This window comes from Mchenga conophoros, linkage group LG22 (assembly GCF_057382185.1).
Source record: "Mchenga conophoros isolate Kocher_MC1m ecotype Shallow Benthic linkage group LG22, M_conophoros_male_GT1.1, whole genome shotgun sequence".
NCBI lineage: Eukaryota > Metazoa > Chordata > Actinopteri > Cichliformes > Cichlidae > Mchenga > Mchenga conophoros.
This window is the reverse complement of record NC_140546.1, coordinates 17,853,458-17,876,050: the sequence shown is the minus strand read 5'-3', so window position 1 is coordinate 17,876,050 and position 22,593 is coordinate 17,853,458. Positions and strand designations below refer to the sequence as shown.

Here is a 22,593-nt window from a genome sequence, read left to right as displayed (position 1 = left end):
CACAATAAAATATCTAACTGTAAAGTGGAGTGCGATGAAACAGAAATGGTGCTTTTAGCATGGGTTACACTCAACACTCATGGGACCTGGTCAGATAAAGACTTCTGTCATTAGCAGTCCATTTTGTTTAAAAGCACTGCGAGCTGTAGACTGAAGCTCTAAAAGGTGGTTAAAAGATGGTCACCAGCTTCTCTAGGTTTCCAGAAATTGCCTCTAGCTGTTCTGAAGCTCAGAATAACACCGCTCGGCTGAGTGGAGGAAGCAGCATTAAATGCCATTCGAAACTAAACTCAAAGACCTTCACAAACTATGACTAAATATTAAGTACTGAAATGCAGCTTGCGTCATGCCACATGTATCATTGTTCAGCATTTTGGGAAACGTTCTCTTTCTTTCTTGCAGAGAGTTTAGAGAGAAGATTGGAGACAGTTAGCATTAGCTTAACCGTAGCGTTAGCATTAGTTTTTAGATTTCTGTTGTTTTTTTTTTTTTTATAGGATTCAGAGGATTTCACTATGTATTTCTTACTTACTCACTTACTTTTGAAAACTCTTTACGCCAAGCTAAATGCCCCCTGCTTTGACTCTGTGGAATTTTTGTGTAAAATCAACTGATCGTCACCTTTTGTGTATTCATCCACCTATTTTTACGCATGTTACACAGCACATACAGTGGATACTGCACTGTGCAAATGTTTTGAGGCGCTGCTCATTTCTTTATATTTTGCCTGGAAAAATGGTAAATAGATGTAGCAATTAACAGAGTTAATATAATTTTAACCCCCCCGCCCCTTTATTCTTCAACACAGCCTGAACCCCTTGATGCAGCTTTCATGTCATTTCTTTAAGTAGTCTTCATGAATAGTTCTACAGTCTTCTTGAAGGACATTCAGAGCTCTTCTTTGGATGTTGGCTGCTTTTTTTGTTCTGTTTTCTGTCAACATGATCCCACACTGCTTTATAATGTTAAGGTCCAGGCTCTGGGGAGGCCCATCCATGACTGATAGCATTCCACTGTGTATTTTTCTATCCAGGTAGGCTTTTACTGCATTGGCAGTGTGTTTGGGATCATTGTCATGCTAATAAATGAAGCTGTTGCTGTTATGATGTCCAGATAGTATTGCATGGCACCTCAAAACTAATATTACCTATCTCAGTTTTCATGCGATCTCTAATAACGCTATCTTAAATTCTGAATATTTATAGATGACTGTAAACATTTATCTCAAATTTGAAATTTACATTCATCACTCCTTAAGACCTGTTGCCATACCTCAGCCTTTTCTTCCTGCTTACCTTCCTTAAGAATGGCTTCTTGACAGCCACTCTTCTATTCAGATTATTTATGATGAGGCTTGAGTGAACAAACAATAGACTGACCAAAGGTCCAGATGCATCTCTCACTTCCTGTGTCAGTTTTTTGCTGGATTTTTTTTTCCGTATGTCTTAAGGATGAGACTTTCAGATACTGTTCATCTGCTGTAGATGTTTTTTAGGCCTGACGTCTCTTTTTTTTTTGTCAAGGAGATATCAAGGAGAGATTTTCCTCAAAGCTCTTTTAGGAATCACCATTGTGGTTCAACGATAATATTCTATGCCTCTCAAACGGTGCAATCTTTGGCATTTTTCATAAATTCAACAGAAAAAAATGAGAACACACTGCTAGTAACAACGTTCCTGAAGAAACCATTTCAAATTGGTTCTTTGATAAGTTGTCTATGATGTGTAGACACAACACTCATTCATCCCTTGAGTTTCTATGTTTCAGTTATGCTTGAATAAAGATCACTTTTTAAAAAATCAAGAAAGTCGGCCTCCTTCAAAGCGAAAGATAAAGAAATGAGGGTTCACTCAAGCCTTATGCACAGTATGGTATAATCACAAGTATTCTTCTTTTAGCTGCTCCCATTAGGATTAGCCACAGTGGATCATCTGCCTCCATCTCATCCCAGCACTCTGCATGTCCTCCTCAGCTACATCCATGAACTTCCTCTGTGGTCTTCCTCTTTTCCTCCTGCCTGGCATCTCCATAGTCAGCGTCTCTTATCCGATGGATCTACAATCCTCCCTCTGCACATGTCCAACCATGTCAGTCTTGCCTCTTTGGAAAGCTCAACCCGAGCTATCCTTCTGAAGTAGTCATTTCCAATCTTGTCCATTCTGGTCCTTTCCAATGAAAATCTTATCTTCAGCTGTTCCACCTCCACCACTTGTCTTATAGTTAGTGCCACCAACTCCAAGCCTCCTCTCAGCCTAGCTTCAACAACTCTTTCCCATATCTTCATGGTATGGCTCATGAGCTTTATTCCACCCCCTGTAGTTATTACATCTCTTCTCATCGCCCTTGTTCTTTAAAACTGGTTCTAGTGCATGTCTTCTACATTCCTTAGACATCTCATGTGCTAAAATCGAGTTAACCACTCTGGTCAATAAATGCTCTGCCCTCTCTCCTAGATATCTCCACATCAAATATGTCAACCACCTTTGTACTCTTCATCCAACACTGTGCAGGATTCTTCCTTCTTCAACTTCCATCACTTAATCTTTGTCTTTACTCACTTCCTCTTCTCGATTGTGTGTCAACCTACACACTGCCATCCGATGCTCCCCTGACACCACCTTGCAGAGTTGTATCTGTTTCACATTGCACCTTCTGCATAAGATGTAGTCCACCTATGTACACGCCACTCTTATACATACATGCTGTATATTCACAAGTATGCAAGGCTGAAATTTTGGGAGCACTGCATGAAACAAAATGCATTAAAGAACGAAGGAAACAGATTTATTATAGATGTGCCACTAGTGCATTAGACTAAAACATCCCATCTGTGCGAGTGGTTAGACTTTAATGGTCCGTTCCCACCTAATGTGTCATTCGTCACAAAAACTGCAGGAAAATTAAAAAAACTAACAGCGAGGGAGACCGTTCATATTGGCTGTGCATAACCTGTAATCGGAGGTTTATTCACCAATCAGCAGCTGGCTCTGTTTAATAAGTCCAAGAAAGGGTATGAAGAGTGTAGTGTAGTGTAGTACTTAAAAAAGAAAAAAATATATATGTAAAAATTACACACTTGTCCTGTGGGTGGCCTAGTATCTTTCAAGCTTTTATCCTCTACCAGAGGCCTGCGCAGTATCTTAGCTGTTCCTAGGACTGCGCTCTTCTGGACAGAGATCTCGGATGTTGTTCCTGGGATCTGCTGGAGCCACTCGCCCAGTTTGGGAGTCACTACACCGAGTGCTCCGATTACTACTAGGACCACTGTTACTTTCACCCTCCACATCTTCTCAAGCTCCTCTCTCAGCCCTTGGTATTTCTCAGGCTTCTCATGTTCCTTCTTCCTGATGTTGCTAACACTTAGTATGACTACATCTATCCGGCTGCTATATATCAGCAGTAAAAGACTGATGGGGTATTGGTGAATGCCATAACTACAGAACGAGGTGACATTAGAGTTTAAAACTGAAACCATAGGTGCATCTACTAAAACTCATTATTATTCTGAGTTTGATTCTCAGTGTTCTCAAATTTAAGGACAGAGGTCAAGTTTTCTAATAATCTTGTGAGTTTGATGAAGAAAAAGGTAGGATTTTGAAATTGATATCATAATTGCATCTACCAGGGGGCTGAGGAGAAGCACTGAGAGCTGCCAGTATTTTCTTTAATTTTGTTTTTGCAGTTTTCCACCATTTGAGATGTGACTCGCATACACAGCATCATTATTGTTCTTGTTTTATTTTTGTTTTTCTCCTTTCTCCACATTGGTTAAATGGCATCAGACTTTTGTTTCCACAGGGTACCGTTTACTTGCTGAGTAGAGTCGAGATAATCTCAAACCTTCAAACACAAAGCAAATTAGGCATAATTCCCAAATGTGGTACATTTAAATATAACTAATGCCAGAAACTTCACACCCATTAAACTAGAATATCAATGTAAACACTTCTGGTGTGGTTATGTGTCAAGTTATTTAACACTCATTGATTTTACTGTAGTAAGTATTAAAAGGAGGAGGAAACCAGGCCAGAATAACAAAGATGATAGCTTTGGGGCAAATACTACTTGGAATGAAGTTGAGTTTATAACTAATGAGATGCTGGTGTACCACAATAAATTCCTTTCTGAAAGCTACATTTTTACAAAATGCACAAAGCTAACATGTCATCTCATTGGGTTGAAACCATATGAAAAGATGGGTGTACACTTAACCGTCTTAAACACACTCATTTCACAAATTCTCTATCTCCGCAGTTGAATGTGAACTTCCTCAGTAGCTGAATCAGAGCCTCCGGAGGCTCTGATTCAGCTTCAGGCAGCTCTGAGGATGGCTGAATGTGCCCACAAACATGTCAAGACCTTAATATCATCATATGGCCGCATAATCCTACAGTAAAAATGAAGAACACCGGCTTCATTATTCTATTTTTGTCAACCGGTATGTTTGTTTCTATTTCCCTGTTGTCAGACTCATGGCTGTGGAAGATGAGCTGAGAGGGGGTGCCATTCCTGATATTAAGCCTCGAATCCTCACAGACCAGGTTTGTGCCTGTGTCTACCTCTTTTATCATCCCTATTCGCTAATCCAGTCATGTCCTAAAACACTTTTGCTTCATTCTTGCATCACATCCAGAGCATTTGCCGCAAAGCCAGTGCAGGGGAAAAGTTTGCAGCTGTCATACACGCCGCTTATCCCCATCTTTCAAAAGTACATATGTCACATCTGAAATCACATCTTACCATTTACTGCACACGCCTGAAGGGGGAATGGCGCTGATTCTCAAAATCAACACCTGGGGTTTATGTACTGAGTGTGTCTATGTGAAGGAATAGCACGTCTTCAACACAGAAACCGAATGTTATTTACCACAAAAACACGCATTCATCATTAGAAAACCTTGACTGTGACTCACCAGCAGCATCACAGTAATCCTTCAGGGCTTGGTTTCATGAATGCACCATGTGGGCTGAATGGTGACGCAGGTGAAGAGGCTGCGCGCGGCTGCTGAGTTAGTGCCGAAATGTGCTGTACTTAAAAATATACTGTCACCTTCTTTTGAAGCTCTCGGTGTCAGGAGCAAACAGTAAAAATAGCCTCTCGAAAATACAGACCACACATAGAAATCTTCAATGGGCCTGCTGTGAGATTGTAAATGTTTTTACACCAGACTTCTCAAACAAATGTGAGTGAGTGATGAGGAAAAACAATCAAACCTTGCAACCAAATTTAGACCCTAGTAAAACAGTTTCATTTGGGCTAAGCGCTAAGTAGGATTAGTCTTTTAGCTCAAAGTGCTGTCATGGGGTAAATACTCGCTGAAGAAGAATAAATGTGTTGAGAAATGTTATTCCTTCAGATCGGGGGAGTTGTGCTAATTACGATGAGCCTCCTCATGACCGAAACTGAAATTTAAACAAATGGTTTAAGACATGTTTGTCTGCCTTCTTCAAAGGAATTAGATGGAAAAAAAATCTTTATAGAAGATTTGAAACTGCTGCTAGCAAACGTTAGCTTAGCTTAACACCAAGACTGGAAACTGGGGGGGAAAAAGCTACTCTGGCCTTTTCCAAGGTGTCTTTCATGCACCTCAGAAGCCTCATTATTGATGTATTAACAGCAGATTTGGATTAAAGCTAATATCAAACTAAAAAAAAATCTATGAAACTGAGCCTGCATTGTTTTGGTTTACTCTAGATTAAAAGTGAATAGTAGGTTATGTGTTGGTCTGGAACCTCTGCTGGTTGTTTTGCAATAGTTGCTTTCAGTCCAAACCTCTCTGGTGGCTACAGTCTTGTGCAAAATCTTGAGTCACCCCTCAGTTCTTTATGAGGTTTTTTTTGACATACACAATTTGTGCCAATTTCTTCAGTTAAATCTACAAAAAATGGCAATGAAAACACAGTTTGATGGGCATAAAACAGTATTTTTATACCAACAAGGTGATTGCAAAAGAGCTATTAGCTGAAATCTTGGCATGATGTGTAGTGTGGAGGGGGAAAAAACAAGTGTCAGGCCTAAAAAAAAAACCTACCTACAGCAGATGAACAGTAAGTCATGTCTTGTAGAAACAGGAAAAATCCAGCAAAGACCTGACAAGACCTGAGAGATGCATCTGGCCCTTCAGCTGATTCATCAGGCATTTGAAGCCTTATTAGAAATGATGTCTATGGAAGGATGGCCACCCAAGAGGCCATTCTTAAGGAAGGGAAATGGGTAGAAAAGACTGAGGTATGACAAATTACACAAGAACTGGATTGAAAGTGATCATCAATGTTTACAGAGGCGGTCAGAAGAGAGGTACAACAGTCTGTGTCTACAGCTAGTTGTGTTGGGGATCTTTTCAAATTTGATGGAATCATTAGTGCAGAAAAATATTAATTTTGATCTACCGTGCAATATCATCTGGAAGTCATCTGATTGGCAGCGGCTTTATTTTTCAGCACTGCCAATGCAGTAAATTCATACCTGGATAGAACAACAATAAAACACCCTCAGTCACTGATTGGCCTCCACAGAGCTTGAACCTCAACATCACTGAAGCAATGTGAGATCATCTTGAAGATGAACAGAACAAAAGTCAGCCAACATCCCAAAAAGATCTTTGAATGTCCTTCACGCAGGCTGGAGAACAATTCCTGAAGACTACTTAAGAAACTACAAGATAGCTGACTACAAGAGTTCAGGCTGTGCTGAAAAATGAAGGTGGTCATTACCAAGTGTTGACTTTAAAGATCATTAGAACTGTACATTCTGTTTTTGGTTTATGTCCATTTAATAAGTTTAATAAGTTTGCACCTTTTCTCAATTTTTCTAGCAAAATATAAAGAAATGAATGGTGGCTCAAGATGTGTTTGCACAGTACTGCACCTGACTGTGACTGCCAACTGTGGAGTGCAACCTGTGAACTAAATAGCCTGGAAGTCTTTTTCCCTGTATTTGCATTCTCATCACTAATAGGAGGTCTGAAGTGCTGTATTGACCTGAGAGCAGCTGATACCATAACATAACCTCTTGTTATAGCAGATGGCCAGTAGCAAGTTAGGGGTAATTGCTAACCAACATTTTATATTTTGCTTTGGCAACTCTTGTGCATTAAATATAAGTACTTACTTTGTGTTAACGACCTAATAATAATCGAGTACATTGAGTTATAAAGACTGACAGTGACTCTGAAAAAGTCTCTGCACTGTGAAAGCACCTACTGCCTACCAGCTAACAGATTTTGACAGAACCACAGTAGCTGTTACCAGTCTTTGTGCTAAACAAAGCTAACCAGCTTTTTATATGCTATACAAACATGTGTGGTATCAGTTTTGTCATCTAACTCTCAGCTGGAAATCCTATTTCCCACCCTCATGAAGATTTAAATGAAGAAAAGTAGTAATTTGACCCTTTTTCTCTCCCTTTAGTCTATCAGCCAGGGATATGGATCCTGACTGCCAGTTCCAAAGTGACCAGAGTTCATGATGGTCACTTCAGTGTAAGAAGACTGACTCAGACCCTTCTCTAACAACCCCCATCAAGACAAAGCTCTGCAGTGGATCCAGCAGGACTACTGGAGGCGTCAACTCACATTCTTAAATAAATAATGACAAAAAAAAAAATATTGCACATATTCAAACTTAGCCTGTACCAGAACTTGACAATCAGCTTAGCACGAGGACCAATGTGGGAAGTGAATCTTCTTATGAGCCAGTGCCACAACAATGGCAATACTATACCTACTGAGTTTCTTTATTTAATCGGGAAAAAAGTAAGAAGAGGTGTGCAAAACTCTGGGGGATAAAGATGTGCTCACGGTGTTCCCTCCTACACGCAGCACGGTTTCTTCTCGCTAAGGTGGCTGCAGACAAAATGTAAAATAGGCTTTTTATAAGCACAATATCCCTTCATGGTGACGCCTGTGACGAGCGACAGGCGTCGAATCATTTGCCAGCTGTTATCCTCTGATGCAGGGCCCAAGCAAAGACATATTTTACTATTTGGCTCTGGTGAAATCATATAGTAAAATATTGTCATTGCAAAAGTATTTTCACTAAAAAAAGAAAAAGAAAAGGTGGTTATCATGATTTTTTGCATCCTTTTTAGTCCATGCATTCCATCTAAAAAGATGCCAAACAAGTCCTACAGTCACCTTAAGTGTTTAAGTACAATCTGAATCTTCTCGTTGGTTTACTTTGTCCTGGCACGCAGTGTAAAGCCTTGACTTTCAGTGTACAGAAAAATTATTTCGTAAAGCTACTAAAATCTTTGCAATAACGGCGAATACTTTACAAAAATAAGCTTAAATTAACTTTATAGTATTATTAATAGTGATAATTGTGATAAACTACAGTAAATCTAACATTTCAAAACAGTGCTACAAAGTGTTTCAACGCAGCATTAAAGAAAAATTATGGGAGAATGTAAACATTTGGTTTAAAGATGCACTTCACCAGTTTTATACAGTGTGAGAGAACTAGTTAGCCTTCTTGGTGTGGCTGATCAGAGAAAGTGATCCTGTCAGTGATGCCATCTGTGCTTGAACCAAGTCCTGTGCTACGGAGCAAGTTAAGCATACCCAGGATATCTGGCTTCACTTACCCTAACATTTGCAGTCAGGCTCAGCGGTCACATCAAGGTGGTTATCAACTTAATAAGTTCACCCAGAGTTTATCCGTCTAGCTACGTTTACGTTAAAGGGGTGGCATTAGCAGCCATGAGACCACTAGCAGCAGAGCGACTGATTTTACAAAAGTAAGCAAAACTATAATATTAGAAAAATATGAAGAGCTAAACACAATACAGATGTAAAGCAACAGAGCTGCAGACAAAACAGTAGAAAGGCGCTGTAGAGTAGTGTTAAAAGCAGTGCATGAATGTGTGTACGCTTTAAGTGCTTTTTTTAGTGAGGCTGGAAAGACCTGCTGTATTTAGAAAGTTGAACCTATCTGAAGCAGTATCAGTGCTCTGTCACTGAGTCACAGGGAAATCTGATAGATACGCCATTAAATCAATATTGTTGCTTACAGGATGGTTTTAGCTTTTATTCCTGCAGCTGGTGTTCAAGGGTCTAAGAGCAACAAATATTAAAATATAATTTGGTATAAAGTCCACAAGTACAAATAGGTGCTCTGAGGGATCTTCCAGGAATAGTGAATTGGTTGATACTTTACTGATTTTGTATTTGTTGATCTCTGATCTCAAAGATAACCTGCTCTGGACTGCAGGTCAGCAGCAGAAGTTGCCAAGGTGATGTACACGGGTTAAAAGTCTAGCGCCTTTTGTAATAATGAAATCCAGGGCAAAGCCTCAAGTTACCTGGATGAGGCTAAATCCTGCTTTGAAACACAGGTCTTTGAAGACTCCCAGGGTTTGTGCTACAAACTGGGACTGGGGACATGACAGTTTTTCCTTCCTAATAACTACCTAACTCCCCTGGCCAAGGCCGATGCCTTAGTTTAACATTTTAAAGAAAGTGATCTATAACTTAATGGTCCAAAGGTTAACCTCTCCCCACGTTTAATAAAGACGGAAACAGCCTAAAGGTCTGGGACGTTTGTTGTGCTAACTTCCAGCAGATCCTAAGTCATGTTACTACTTAATTTCTTGTTGTTTATGATATGTTTTCAGAAATGTCTTGAAAAGATAACACTAACACAGCTCGTCACAGTTTTCCTGACCTCATAGGAACTTAATTGCTTACCTTAATTGCCTGTGTGCTCTTTTCAAGTAGAACTGCAATAATGAGCAATTCAGTGAACTAACAAAATTAACCAGCAACCGTTTTCATGATGAGATTATCAAACAGTGTTAGGCTGATGCTTCTCTTACAAAGTAAACTGGATTTATTTTGGGTTTTTCTTTTTGCTCTTAGCGATGCAAAATGTCCATTTGAAAGCATCACCTTAGGCTTTAGGAATATTTCATTGAGCATAGTGGTTCTAACTTGGGCTAAACCAGCCTATCATGCCTGGTATTTTTTTTTTATGTGTATCTTTTTTTTAATGTGGTTTTTTTATGTTGATTTTGCTGCTTGACACTTTGTAACCCTGGTTTGAAAAGTGAAATATAAATAAAGAAAATTTAACAAACATGGTCTTAAAACGAGACGTGCACCCGGACGCAAATCTTATATAACAAGTAGTGAGTTACTCATCTGTTGTGTTTAATGTCTCTGAAGCATAGGTGTGCAACAGTTCTGCATGTGCTTTTTAAATGCAAGGACGAGCAAGTCGGTTTGCTGTCAGATATACTGATGTACAAAAAACAAAATTTACAAAAAAAAGAAAACTACTTTGACACGGCTTTCTAATTGGAAGGCATCTTTTTTAATCCAACCTGCTGACTCTTCTGCTTTTTTCCAGAAGAGTGTGGCATTCAGCCTTTTGCATTATACAACATGGGAGTATAGTGAGAAATGGTCAGAAATCCGAGAAACGAGAGAGGACACAGTGAAACCAACTGAACAATAAGACGTTTACAAGCAGGGATATGTAGTATATGTGCATAGGATTTGACTGCCTTACAGTCTGTGCCACAGGGCCCAAAATAACAATGCCAATACAAAAAAGCTGTAAACTTTGTATATTAAATGTCTTTTTCTTTTTGTAGTCAGGTGATGAATTAATAAGCAGTGTGTTGGTTAACTCTGTATGTTAGAAACATTTACATTGCAAATTTCATGGTTGATATCATTTATCCTAACCTCTTTGCCTTTAAAAAGACATTTTATTTCAAGATAAATATCAATGATACAAAGTTAAATGTTTATGTTACCAGAACTGTATAAAATAGCTTCATGTATATCTATTCTTATATGTAAAATGTATTCGAATCAAGGGTAGGCCTTCAGGCATGTTGAAGTTGTGGTTTAAAAAAAGAATTTGATTCTTATATTATTCTAACTCTTAATGCTGCAATCCAGAAACTGCAGCGCTGCGGCTGCGTTCGTGGGACGACAGCTGATTAAGTTCATTTTTGCTCCAGATGAAATACGACAAGAGATTCGTCTTAATAGCTCGCCTACTTTGTGTAACCAAACTAGCAGTGGTGCTTTCAACAAATGCTGGATTGCAGTTTTAAGCAGTCTTCTTTTGGAAATATACGTTTATTTATCTGGCCTGCATTGCAATACAGTATTTTGAAATGTTATACTGCACTTCTGTTTTCACTTTACAAGAAGCTGCAATCCATAATCTGCGAAAAATGTTTTTAAAGAATATATATATATATATATATATATATATATATAAAAATGGTATACCCATGTATTATTGAAAACTTTCTCTGTATTAGCTGCAGTGGTACAGTGTGCTACCTCTGAAATCCTCCCCTCATCTCCCTTTGAAATTTAAGGTTGTTTTTCTGTTTCGTAACGTTACCTGAGAGGGTACTTTATTCCATTAAGCTAAAAATCCTCCTTTTATTTTAAAGCTACTGCTAACAAACTAGTTATAATTTTGCTTGTTTAATTGCTTAATTCTATTTTTGGATTTCCTGTATGAAACCGTTGCCATCGCAGGACCGTTTCTAAAGTCTGTCCTGTTTGCTATTGTATTTAAGTGCCATTAGCATTGCAGTCATACTAATGTTTTTTGAATCGTGGGATGAGATTGAGCGTGTTCCAGGTATTTGACTCTCAGGTGTTATGAGGAACACAGAGATTTGACGCACAGAATAGCGAACTACAAATTTCAACGCCGAAGCAACACAAAGTTCAAAGAGCGCATTAAATGAGGGGTTTGTGCTAACGCTAAAGCAACCGCTCTGCTTTTATCTGGGCTGGCTCTCTGCTCTCATCTCATTCTTACAAATAGTTTAATTTACACCTTCCCTTTTAGCGTTTGTTACATAAGAGGAAGAGGAGTTTATTTTCTTGGTCCAAATAAAAAAAATGTGACAAATGCCCCACTGTAACAAGACTTGATGAGGAATATTATATAAGATGCTACTGAAGAAGTGCTTTATCTTTACATAATCATGACATATTTTAGACGTCGTATGAACCTTTGTTGACCCAAGGGAGAATAACTGCCGCTTTGCTGCAGCTACACAAGATAATAAATGACAATAAATGAGATTATATATGTTGTATATTTTAAATAAGGGTACTTAACATCAACATATTTATGTTTCTAAAATGGATGTATAGCATTTTAGAATGAAGCAAAATATTTTTCTTGGCAGCTATTATTCTGCACAATTGACCTAATGTGTCACAAATATAGAGTCAGTGGGATTTCTGACTTGAATTAGGCCTAGTGGATGTAATACCTTAATTTACTTGACATTTCTTTTGAAATAAGCCATGCCCCATTGATAAGCCATACCCTCCAGTCCCCTGATGTTGTGTGGTGGATGTTTAATGTTGGTAGTTTTATTTATAATGGTAGTTATTGTAGGTATGATTGCGCTTGTAATTATTATTATTATTAGTGTAAGTATACTTGATTGATATGATTTGTTTTGTTTGAACAAAGGGAATGTATTCATTTTTCAGGTGATTTTTCTGAGTGATTTAAATAAATTATTAAATCCCTAATCAAGAATCTGTTATTTAAAGTACTTGAGTAAGTTACTTTTAAACTGAACTGTAACACGTTTGATCCCAACCATCTTAATGGGGAATCTTCTTAACACATGAAAGTTGCCCATGGAGTTCCACATGGTTCTATGCTGGGACCACTCCTTTTTACATTATGCATACATTCCTTAGGCAGTATTATCTGAAATGTTGCATATATTTTCTTTGCTAGCCAGATGATACCCAATTTTATTTATCTGTTAAGGCAGATAATGCAAATTGGTTAATTAAATTATGGTGTCTTGAAAATGTAAAGGCCTGGATGGCCACTAATTTCCTACTTCTAAATTTAGACAAAAACGAGGTTACGGTATTTGACCCTAAAAACTTCATAAACATGGTGGTTTATATACCACTGCTGCATGTCATTAAGCGGTATCTTCTCTGTGGATGTTTTATTCAGTCTCCCCGTGCTTTTTTTTTTCTCTTCTCTTTTCCCTGAAACTGGTTCTACCAGAAGTTTCTTTCTGTTGATGAGTTTTTCTTTCCCACCGTCACCAAGTGTTTCTCCTAGGAGATTGTCTGATTTTTGGGGTTTTCTCTCCAAAACTGCAGTTTTTACTTTAGAAAATTTATTGAAGCAACTGTTGTTGTTGTTTGGTGCTACATAAAAAACCCCGAATTCACATCTGATATGTATACTGAAATTAACTGTGCGCTCAGTTTGGAGAATTGTAAGATTCAATATCTAAGAACCATAAAAGCACATTTGAAAAGACAGAAAAGTCACTGTGAGACTTTTATGGGGACAGCCTGGGGTACATTTTCTGAGCTTTTCAGTAAAGCAGTTGATTAAAAATCCACACGCACAGCCCCAGATCATTCTTAGTCTCCCACTCATTGTGGAGGAGGTGCCAGTCCTCTGTCTGAATCCATTTCTTGTCTTAAATAAGCAAAATTAAGATTCAGTAAATGAACTTGACAGCTGTACCAATCAATATTTCATAGTAAAAACAGTCGAAATGTCTAAGTGAAATGTGAAAGAGGTCATCCAGAAGGACAAACCCACAGAGAATATCAACCAATAGCTCTACTCTCTATTGAACAGCTTTACTGTTTTGGTTCACTCTCAGCAGCCGTGTTGCTTCTAAAAAGAGCCAAATATTTCACCAGGAGAGTCCAAACACAGAGTTACATGGAGAATTAATATAAACATAAGAAAAACGATATCAAACCCCTGATAATTTTGGATGCTGCTGAATGTGTGTGCTAAACATGTTTTTTGTGGCATCTTTAGAGGGCGATAAAATTCCAGATGGTTTCATCTTGTTTTGATGCCCTAAAATAGTCAAGTAAGGAGCTAAATGAATAAACAAATGCTTCTCTTAAAGAAAAAGTGTTACAAATTAGGAAGCGCACTTATTCCGTTATTGGGAAAACTGGGTTCTCTTATACAACACAAAGACTGGTGGTGCCAGGCAATCAATGAAGTTCTAAAAAAATGAAAAATAGTATTGTACAAATGAATTTTTGTATGAATTAAACAAATATAACATATCAATTAGCTTTTCAGCTGAAGGAGGTACTAGGCAGACCCAGCTGCTGCTTTTTATTTTCAGTCTTTGTGCTAAGCCAACTGCCTGCAGCTGTGGTATGACACAGTATAAGATAATTACAATGAGAGTTCAGTGTTTTATTTGGTGCAATACCACAATAACAACATTTTAGTTTCGCATTCAGCAAAGTCATAAAATCTTCCAATGTTGACAAGCTTGGCCTCAAAGTCGATCTATATTTACTGATGCTACTCAAGCTGCTATAATACCTCCCAAATGTATACCTCTTAATGCTTTAAACTTTCAGATATACTGCCAGAAGCTTCGCCAGCTTCTTTGTCATTACAAAGGAATAAAGACCAAACTATTTTCAGTCAAAATGCACTACAACAGAACTTGTCCTCTGCAAACTCGCAGATTCCTTGTGTCACAACTAGGCTAATCATAATCCATCCCCTCAAGTAACAACCTGGCTTAGCATTTTCCCTTGTCATTTCAATGGCTGAGTGGGTAATGGGATGTCAGCTGCTCTCCATCAGAGATCTGCATGATGCCAAAGGACTGCAGATAACCAAATGTCTGGTACCCTGCAAGAAAATGAAGGTGAATCAGTTTCACAGCTTCTGCTGCTCTTTCGGTTTCCTCTCAGCAACTCCTTCACAAGTCCCGTTGGCTTGTAATATATTTATGCTAATTATTGCCACACTTATATGTCTGCAGAAGCCCACACCTTCATGGTGAATTGAGTCATGTTTTTCAATGTCAATAAAGCTCATTTAAATGTGAAAACACAGAGAGATCTCCTTTTTTTATGATGACTTCTCTATGCATCGTTAAAAACTGACAGAAATAATTCGTGCATAAGCTACTTATCGGGGTAAGTTGCTTTATAAAATACAATTAAAACCATGAGGATTTCTGAGGCCATTCTTGAGGATTATAGCTAAATGCAGAAGGTAATGGACTCAATGTAGCATCTTAAGGGAATAGCTCGATATTTCAGTATTCTCCTGCTTTCTTGTCCTTACATTAAAATCACTCTCGTGTCTGTGTGTTAAACGTAAATCAGGAGAAAGTGGACAATTAGGAGGAGGAGAAATGCAGCTAGCCAGGCTCAGTCTGAAAGAAATAAAATCCACACCTCTAATGCCTCAGTCACATTAAAGTAAAAACAAAAAAAGGATGGTAACTTCCTCGCAACTGAGAGAAAAAATAAAGTGTTGGTTGTCTAGCGATTGCACATTTCACCTGGTGTCAGGCAACTTGTTTCCAAGGAATCGTGAAGTGAGGCCATGGTCCAACTCAGACTGACCAAAATCACTGTCAGACAGATTGACAAAGGTTTTCCAATAACTTCAATTCAGTTCAGTTTTATTTATATAGCACCAAATCCCAACAACAGTTGCCCCAAGGCATCTAAACAGGGTGCTCAACTCAGCTAGTTGCAGACTGGTGGTTTTCTGGTTATACTCCTATATAACAGCAAGGTTTCCCAGTGCCTATGCCATTTTGCTCTTAACTTGCCATCCTGTAACAACTAAGTCACTATTTGTGGAGGACATGTCTGTGCAGGTTCTCTGTCATCCAGGTCATAGTACTCTAAGGAGCTTGCGAAGACTTCTTTAACTTAAACAAGTCCAGTCACTTTCAATCCAAGCTCCCCCTTTGAGCTTGAAGGTCTGGCTCTGAGTGGCAGCAGTTAATGTGAATTTCTGTTAAAGGTAGATTTCGCTATGTAGACATCGACAGATGGCAACAGATTTCTGATTTTTGCAGATTTATCTCACTTAATCACCGCATTATCACAAACAGATTGCACGTAGATGCCAACTTGACCCCATTTGGCCCATTTAATTGCAAAGTGATATCAGACATGAATCGGTCTTACTACCCCCTTTATCAACATGTTGAACACCAAAGTTGCTTTAAAGAGCCAACTGTCTGCAACTGGTCATGCACCTAGTCCCCATCTTTGAAAGCAAGTACACTGCACATGGTTGCAAACATTGTTGTCATGCTGCATTGTTCAACTGCTGTCTTCCACAGAGTGACCGTAACACTATTACTGCATTATTCCTTACTTGTTTAATCAACACTTTTCTTCATTAGTAAAACAGGCCGCTACTTTTATTAAGCTAACCTGTTACATGTTAAAGAGACAAGACAGTAAATTAGCATATTTTCCTATCTTTGAAAAAAGTATTTTTTAAAAAATACTAAATTTATATTTTCACTGGATAACAGCCTCCTCTGAAATGTGAATGTTAGTATGCTGTGAGTTTGGGCCTCATCTGGTTTTAAAGATAAAACAATAGTGCCATCTAGTGGCGTACTCCAGTGTCAGACTGCTTTATGACCACTAATCACATATATTCATTTTTATCCTTCTTTCGAGAGAGTGAGGAAGTGAGACACAGAAATCAGCCATATTTGACAGGTGAACTGAAAAACAAAAGAGCAAATTTCTCCTGGGATATACACATTTCACCCAGAAACAAAGCACAGAATGTGCAAAAATGGCCAAGATGATTGGCCTACAAATTCCCCCACACTACAGTCAGTAGTGTGTCAGTTTTTGAGTATAGGATGTGCTGGAAAAACAAGCCTGCTCCCATCACCTTACAAGATCTGCCATGTGTGATTTCTTTGCATGTGTGGAATGGATGGGTTGTTACTGACATCTGGTGTGAATTTGATGTAAATCTCATATTTAGAAATATATTAGAAAACCTAGAAAACTGGTGATGTGCTCAATATTTTGTTTCCCCACCTCATCATTTGGACCACTTGAGTGAAGAGCAAACACACAATACAAACTCACGAGTTTAAGATTAAGATGGATTTTATTTTTTATTTGTATTCAAACAAATGACTCGCACAGTGTAAAACCAACACAATCACAATTTTGACTAACTGTTCCAAATACATCTACACATGAGATTTAAACTATTGTATAGTGTTTTAAGAAATAGTACAAGCAACTGGAAGATGCAAGTGAAAAGAAATTGGACAAGACACTAGAAAGAGCCATTCTTAGAGCAATTACCGTGTGATTGCTGAAAGCTGTTGCAGGTGGCGGTTTTACATGCTAAAAAAGGGCAAGAGTTGCTTGACATTTTAAGCGTGGAATCACGTCTCAACCCTATATGAGAGTGTAGTTGCATATACAGCTGAGCAGTTTTCATTTTAGTAGATTAAGCAATCAACCTGGCAAAGCAATGTAGGCAGTGGAAGGATCTCCTCCCTTTTTGCCTTAATTACATAGTGATAGTTACATGACAGGAAAGTGGGGAGACAGTACACAGGTTACAGGCTGCAAATGGTCTGGTGGCGGAAGCCGGGAAGGACCCAGCCCCCACACATGGGGCGTGCACTCTACCAGGACCTCTTTTAATTAGATTTATACTGAATTAGTGAATACATTTTTACAAAGTGTTACAGACTAAAGCACAAAGCTTCATGCAGACACAAAAGCTTCGGTGCAGCTTTAGTATCACAGCATATCTCAAATATGTATCTTGCACAATCTTAGATGGGAAACCTTCGTATTGCACACTGAAACCTCGGAAAGCATCCATCCTTGTTCCATCGTGTTTCATAAAGGTGTAAGTGTTTCTGTGACCTCACAGCGTGGAGGTTACAGTTGGCAGTGTTGACAGAGGGACGTATCTCCTCGTGTCAGTTTGGGACGTGTGGCTGAAAATGCTGTTGACTGGAATACCCAGCTGGCCTGCTTGCCCTGACCCCGCCTCAGAATTTATACCATAGGGCACCTTGGACGTAATGGCTAAACTTAATTTGAAAAGCACATTAAGGAGAGCCGCACGGTACTCTTTTCTAACCAGGCAGTAGATGATGGGGTTGAAGCAGCTGCTGGTGAAAGCCAGACAGTTGGCCAGAGGGAAAAAGTACGCTTGAGCCGAGTAGAACGAGGGGCTGATATCAACCACGTCAAAATGAATCAGGGCTCTCCAAACCGTGAGGATGTTGTATGGGAACCAGCAGGCCCAGAAGGAGAACACCACCACTGCCACCGACTTTGAAATATCAGTCTTTCGCCGAGAGTTGCCGCCTTTCAGTTTATGCCGACAGAGGAAGCGCATCAGAAGCAGGTAGGAGAGGATGATAATGGTGTAGGGCAGCAGAAATCCCAGCACAACTCGCAGGAGGTGGTTTACTTCGAGCCATGTTGTAACAGGGAAACGGAGCAGGCATATTGTGTCGTTGCCAAGGCCCACATTTTTCAGTTCTGCAAACACAGCTCGGGGTACGGCCAAAATGAGCGCTCCGGCCCAAATAAAAGCTGTGGCCAGCGGGAAAGTCCAGGATCTGCTGCAGAAGGAAGCGCCTGGTTTGAGAGCAGTTGCCACATAGCAGTAACGAGTCAAACTCATAGCTGTGAGGAAAAAGCAACTAGCAAACACATTCAGCCCAGTGAATAAGGACACGGCCTTACATGTGCCCAAGCCAAAGGGCCAGCTATAGTCCAGCGCAGTATCAACAGCCCAAAATGGTAACGCCAGCGAAAACATTAGCTGAGCCACAGCTAAGTTAAAAACAAAGAAATTGATATTGCCTGTGGTGATGGTGTGAGTAGAGTAGAGGAGGAACATTACTAACAAGTTCCCCAGTATTCCAGCTGTAGCCACAATAAAGTAGACCACAGAGATGACAATCCTTAGCCAGTGGGGAGGATTAGGAAACTCCAGCCAGTTGTAAATACTCATATTTTGAAAAATCAGCTCAGAGTTGTTACAGAATGTGCCTGAACCGCAACTGCTCATGATGCTTTTGTAGAGCTCAAGTCTGTGCAAGTCAATGTTTGACATTTTGTCAAAGTGAAGGTGAAGTTTGTCCTGAAGATGGCGAGATGTGTCCGCTTGTCCTCTTTTTAACTACAATAAATTAAAAATGTAAGTCTTGGCAGTCTGTTTATTAGATGACAATCATCGGTCCCTGCAAGGAAAGAGGAAGTTATTACTGCATAATAGGCGCTGGAGTTTATGAGCAAATAAGTAGATTAGCTCTGTCAGATAAACAAATTACACTAAAGTGTTAGCCACAGAGTTCAGAAAAGCCCCAGAATTAGTTTGTAATGGCGCAGTTATTCTTGTATGAAATAAAAGTTCTTTTTGACAACAGCCAAATAGATTCACATTGCTTATATTCCCGATAAGTGCTCGATTTATTAGTAAATCACTTAGCAGTTATCTTGGAGATAACAGATGTGTTGCAAGTGTTGCTTGATGAAGAAATATTCCTTTTGAATTTTACAAGTTTTAAGCTGCAGCATGAGATGACCTCAATATGTGAATATACTGGGACCCTGAGACGGTCAAAGCCGGAAAAGCCCCTCGGATGAACAAGGATTTCTTTTTAAACAAAAATAAGTTCTTATTTTTTTCAAGCGCAGTAATTTTTTTTTTCATTTCATTATGTAACAGATCAACAGATCTCCTGGAGACCTGTTATTTGTGAGCGAAAAGGAAAACATAAGAATCGAAATGTTTTTTTACATTAAAATACACTCCTGGATTTAATTTTTTGTTGTTGTTTAGTTTTAGAGTGAATTTCTTATAGCTTTAGAGGAATTAATTGTTCGAGTACTTTAATTACATAGACATATATACGAGTACATTATCATCTAAAAACATTTTCACTTGAAAAATCATGGCATCAACCTGCAGAGGTAAACTGTCTCGCATGCACAGGGGTTTTTTCCAAGTTCAGAAACGTATGTTCTGTGTAGCTTGATTTCACACGAATCTACAGGCTGTAGCATGTGATCTGTGTTGGCAAACATTACAGAGCATCGCTATCAGTGTTATACGGGGTAAAATAAATATTTTCACATTTGCATCTAAACATTTTAAAAACGTAAGTTTTTTTTGTTTTTTTTTAAGTTTTCTTGATAACCAGAACATTTTTCACCACAGGGGACTTTAAAAACAAAAACATCTGCCATCTTTTAAACGGTCCCATTTACAAGCTGCGGGGCGAACACAACGTGTTTCTATGCTTTTTAAAACATTATCCTTTTTTTGTAATGTGTGTATTGCTACACGACATCTCTTCATTCTCCTCTTTCCATTTTTTGTCTGCCAACACCTGATTTCCAATCTTTCTATGTGTTTCATTCGATCTAATATGTTATATCAGGGTAGATAATCATATTGGTAAATAGTGTGAAGAATTAATGAAAGTGTTCGCTATATATATATATATATACAAAAAATTATTTTACTTACATTATAATCAACTTGGATTTGCTTTTTGTCGATTAAAATATGATCATTGAACTGTGAGTTTTAGTTGCTACAGTTTCTGTCGCCCTCTTGGCTAAATCTGTCTTTAAAAATAAACTTTTAATGTCAGTGAGACTTTTGATGGATACATAAATAATATCTAACAGCCACTTTGCCCAGAAAAAGCTTTCACTTTTTGATAGGAATGGTCCTTCTTGCTCAAAATGACACGACATCATTCATAAGAGATTTGTTTGAAAGATTTTCGTTCAATCAAGCGTTTAAATTCATTAAGTTTTGGGGGGGAAATGCCGGGAAATACTTTTTGGCACAACACTGGAAGGTTGTCAAGTCGAAAACGAGGAAAAGTTAGTTACCTTACCGATAACTAACGTTTAACAGTGTGACTGTAGCTTCGGTCTTTCTCCATGAGCGTTGGTTTTACATGTGAACATAGCCGAAGCCACAGCACAGCCGTCCTTTAACGTGTGTGAACGGGGATTTGTAATCAGCTGGCTGATGTGAGTAAGCAGGAGAGAAGCAGACAGATGTAACGCGTTTCCCTGTTCTTGTGAGGACTTTACTTTTAAAGAAAAGTTAGAAACACTGGCACAGTGACAAGCTTACATTTATATCCCACCTTGCAACTGAAAAGGGTATAATAAAACACAAAGACTGTGTCTTTGATTACGGTAATAATCCAGTTCAGCTTGTTATAAAGTTTTTTACCCACGACTTCATAAATAGAAATAAAATTTACATAATTTTATCTTACCCGACTATCAAAAGGTGGCAGGTCTTCAGCAGGTTTTTGTAGCCTCTGTTGCATCGTGTCAGACAACAGCAAGAATGTCCATGCAACCCACTCTGAGTGCATGCAGCTCCACCCCATTCTGTCTTTCAGTTTGCATATTCAGAATCAGCTAAAAAGTTCGAAACACTAAGAAACGTCCCTTCCACGCGAAGTCACACTGCAGAAGCTCCACATATACCTAAATGGACATAAATGACCCTGATTCTAGGTGGAGCAAGGAATATTCTTTAAGATGATAGGATAAACCACTGAGTCTTCACCAACTTGCATATATATGCAAGTGTATCATAGTAGATACACTTACACTTTAGTATTTATAGTACTTACTTATTGAGTAATTGTTCTTTGACTGGTTTCAAAAGACATTGATTGTAAAGTAAAGAAGCAAGAACTGAGACATGCTTATAAACTTGAATTATTTTTTTCTTACACTGTCTTTTAATTTGTAAATTGATTTATTAATTTACTACAAAAACTTCTGAATAACAGATTTTATAAAACATAAAATCCACATTTAGATTTCTTGAGAAAAAAAGTAATAACATTTCAATTATTCAGTTCTTGCTTTACTACATTTTAGCATTTAGACATTTCTTACTTGCTATTCTTTTCTAAAGCAACAGTATATAGACCATACGGTAGTTCTTGATTTAGCTCCAAAAGGCTACAGTTTTCCTGTAAATTTCTTCCACAGAATCCTATAACTTTGAATGATTAATCTTCCTCTAAGGATCTTTGCCAGGCGGCTACAGGTAACAATGTGTTTGACATATTGATTATGAGCACAAGATTATGAACACAAAAGTACAACAGCATTAATTTGTATTCTTGTTTTTTCTTCTATTTATATCCGAGTCATTGCTTGGAGATTAGATTGAGCAGCCGAGATGACTCTTTGTTACAAATTGTTGATAGTGGAAGGGACATCAGCAGTGACCTACGAAATGAGATTAGGTGGGAAAAAGCGGAAGAGTGGGGAAATTGATTTATGCTGCTCTGTCTAAGCTGAGGCATCGCCATAAACTGGCTGAACAAAACAAGCAGCTCTCAGTGTTCCTGTTTTTACTGCCAGAAACAGGTTTTCAGGAACTGCATGCTAGTTCCAGCCTGTGTACTTTCCTCAGTGACCGGTCTTTATCTTAATAGTGCGACAAAAGAAGAGGATTCTGAGCTGTGTGAGAACTTTGCAAACAATATTTTGAAAAAACTGAAATAGCAGATTAGTTATTGTCCAGGGCTTGTCTATAATAATCTCCAAAGCTGTGCAGTTATTATGTTCTGTGTTCTTATTAAACTGCATTAAACACAAATGTTGAAAACATTGGGTTATGGTTTTGTGAAAGATTATATGCTGTGCTATCATTTGAGCTTGAGATGGTCTTTGTTAACATTTACCAGAGCCAGGCTAAAAGTTTCATCCTGTTTGCAGACATTGCACCAAGCTAAGCTTAAGCAATCCCCTGAAATTTCCG

The 22,593-nt window shown here is 38.5% G+C and overlaps 2 protein-coding genes across 7 annotated transcripts in view; one reads left to right on the top strand and one right to left on the bottom strand.

The window, feature by feature from the left end:
• The window catches only part of LOC146549248 (ras/Rap GTPase-activating protein SynGAP-like), a 57,646-nt gene extending 45,115 nt beyond the window's left edge, over window positions 1–12,531 (top strand). For 5 of the 6 annotated variants that reach the window (XM_085263545.1, XM_085263546.1, XM_085263543.1 and 2 more), the window contains 2 exons: window positions 4,469–4,541; window positions 7,411–12,531. In XM_085263545.1, the coding sequence (XP_085119671.1) occupies window positions 4,469–4,541; window positions 7,411–7,437 (100 nt within the window). In that variant the 3' untranslated portion in view covers window positions 7,438–12,531. The remainder of the gene's footprint in view (window positions 1–4,468; window positions 4,542–7,410) is intronic. The other variant, XM_085263544.1, reaches the window with a different exon arrangement.
• A 4,412-nt stretch (window positions 12,532–16,943) lies between these two features.
• On the bottom strand, window positions 16,944–21,145 carry LOC146549247 (relaxin-3 receptor 1-like). The gene is made up of 2 exons (XM_085262351.1): window positions 21,083–21,145; window positions 16,944–19,018 (listed from the first exon to the last, which is right to left on the bottom strand). The coding sequence occupies exon 2, from the start codon at window positions 18,889–18,891 to the stop codon at window positions 17,686–17,688; it is 1,206 nt and encodes a 401-aa protein (XP_085118477.1). The 5' UTR covers window positions 18,892–19,018; window positions 21,083–21,145; the 3' UTR covers window positions 16,944–17,685.
• Window positions 21,146–22,593: the final 1,448 nt, after the last annotated feature.

Coding starts and splice junctions, on each gene's coding strand:
- LOC146549247 (XM_085262351.1), bottom strand. CDS start 18,891: ATGTCAAACATTGACTTGCACAGACTTGAGCTCTACAAAAGCATCATG.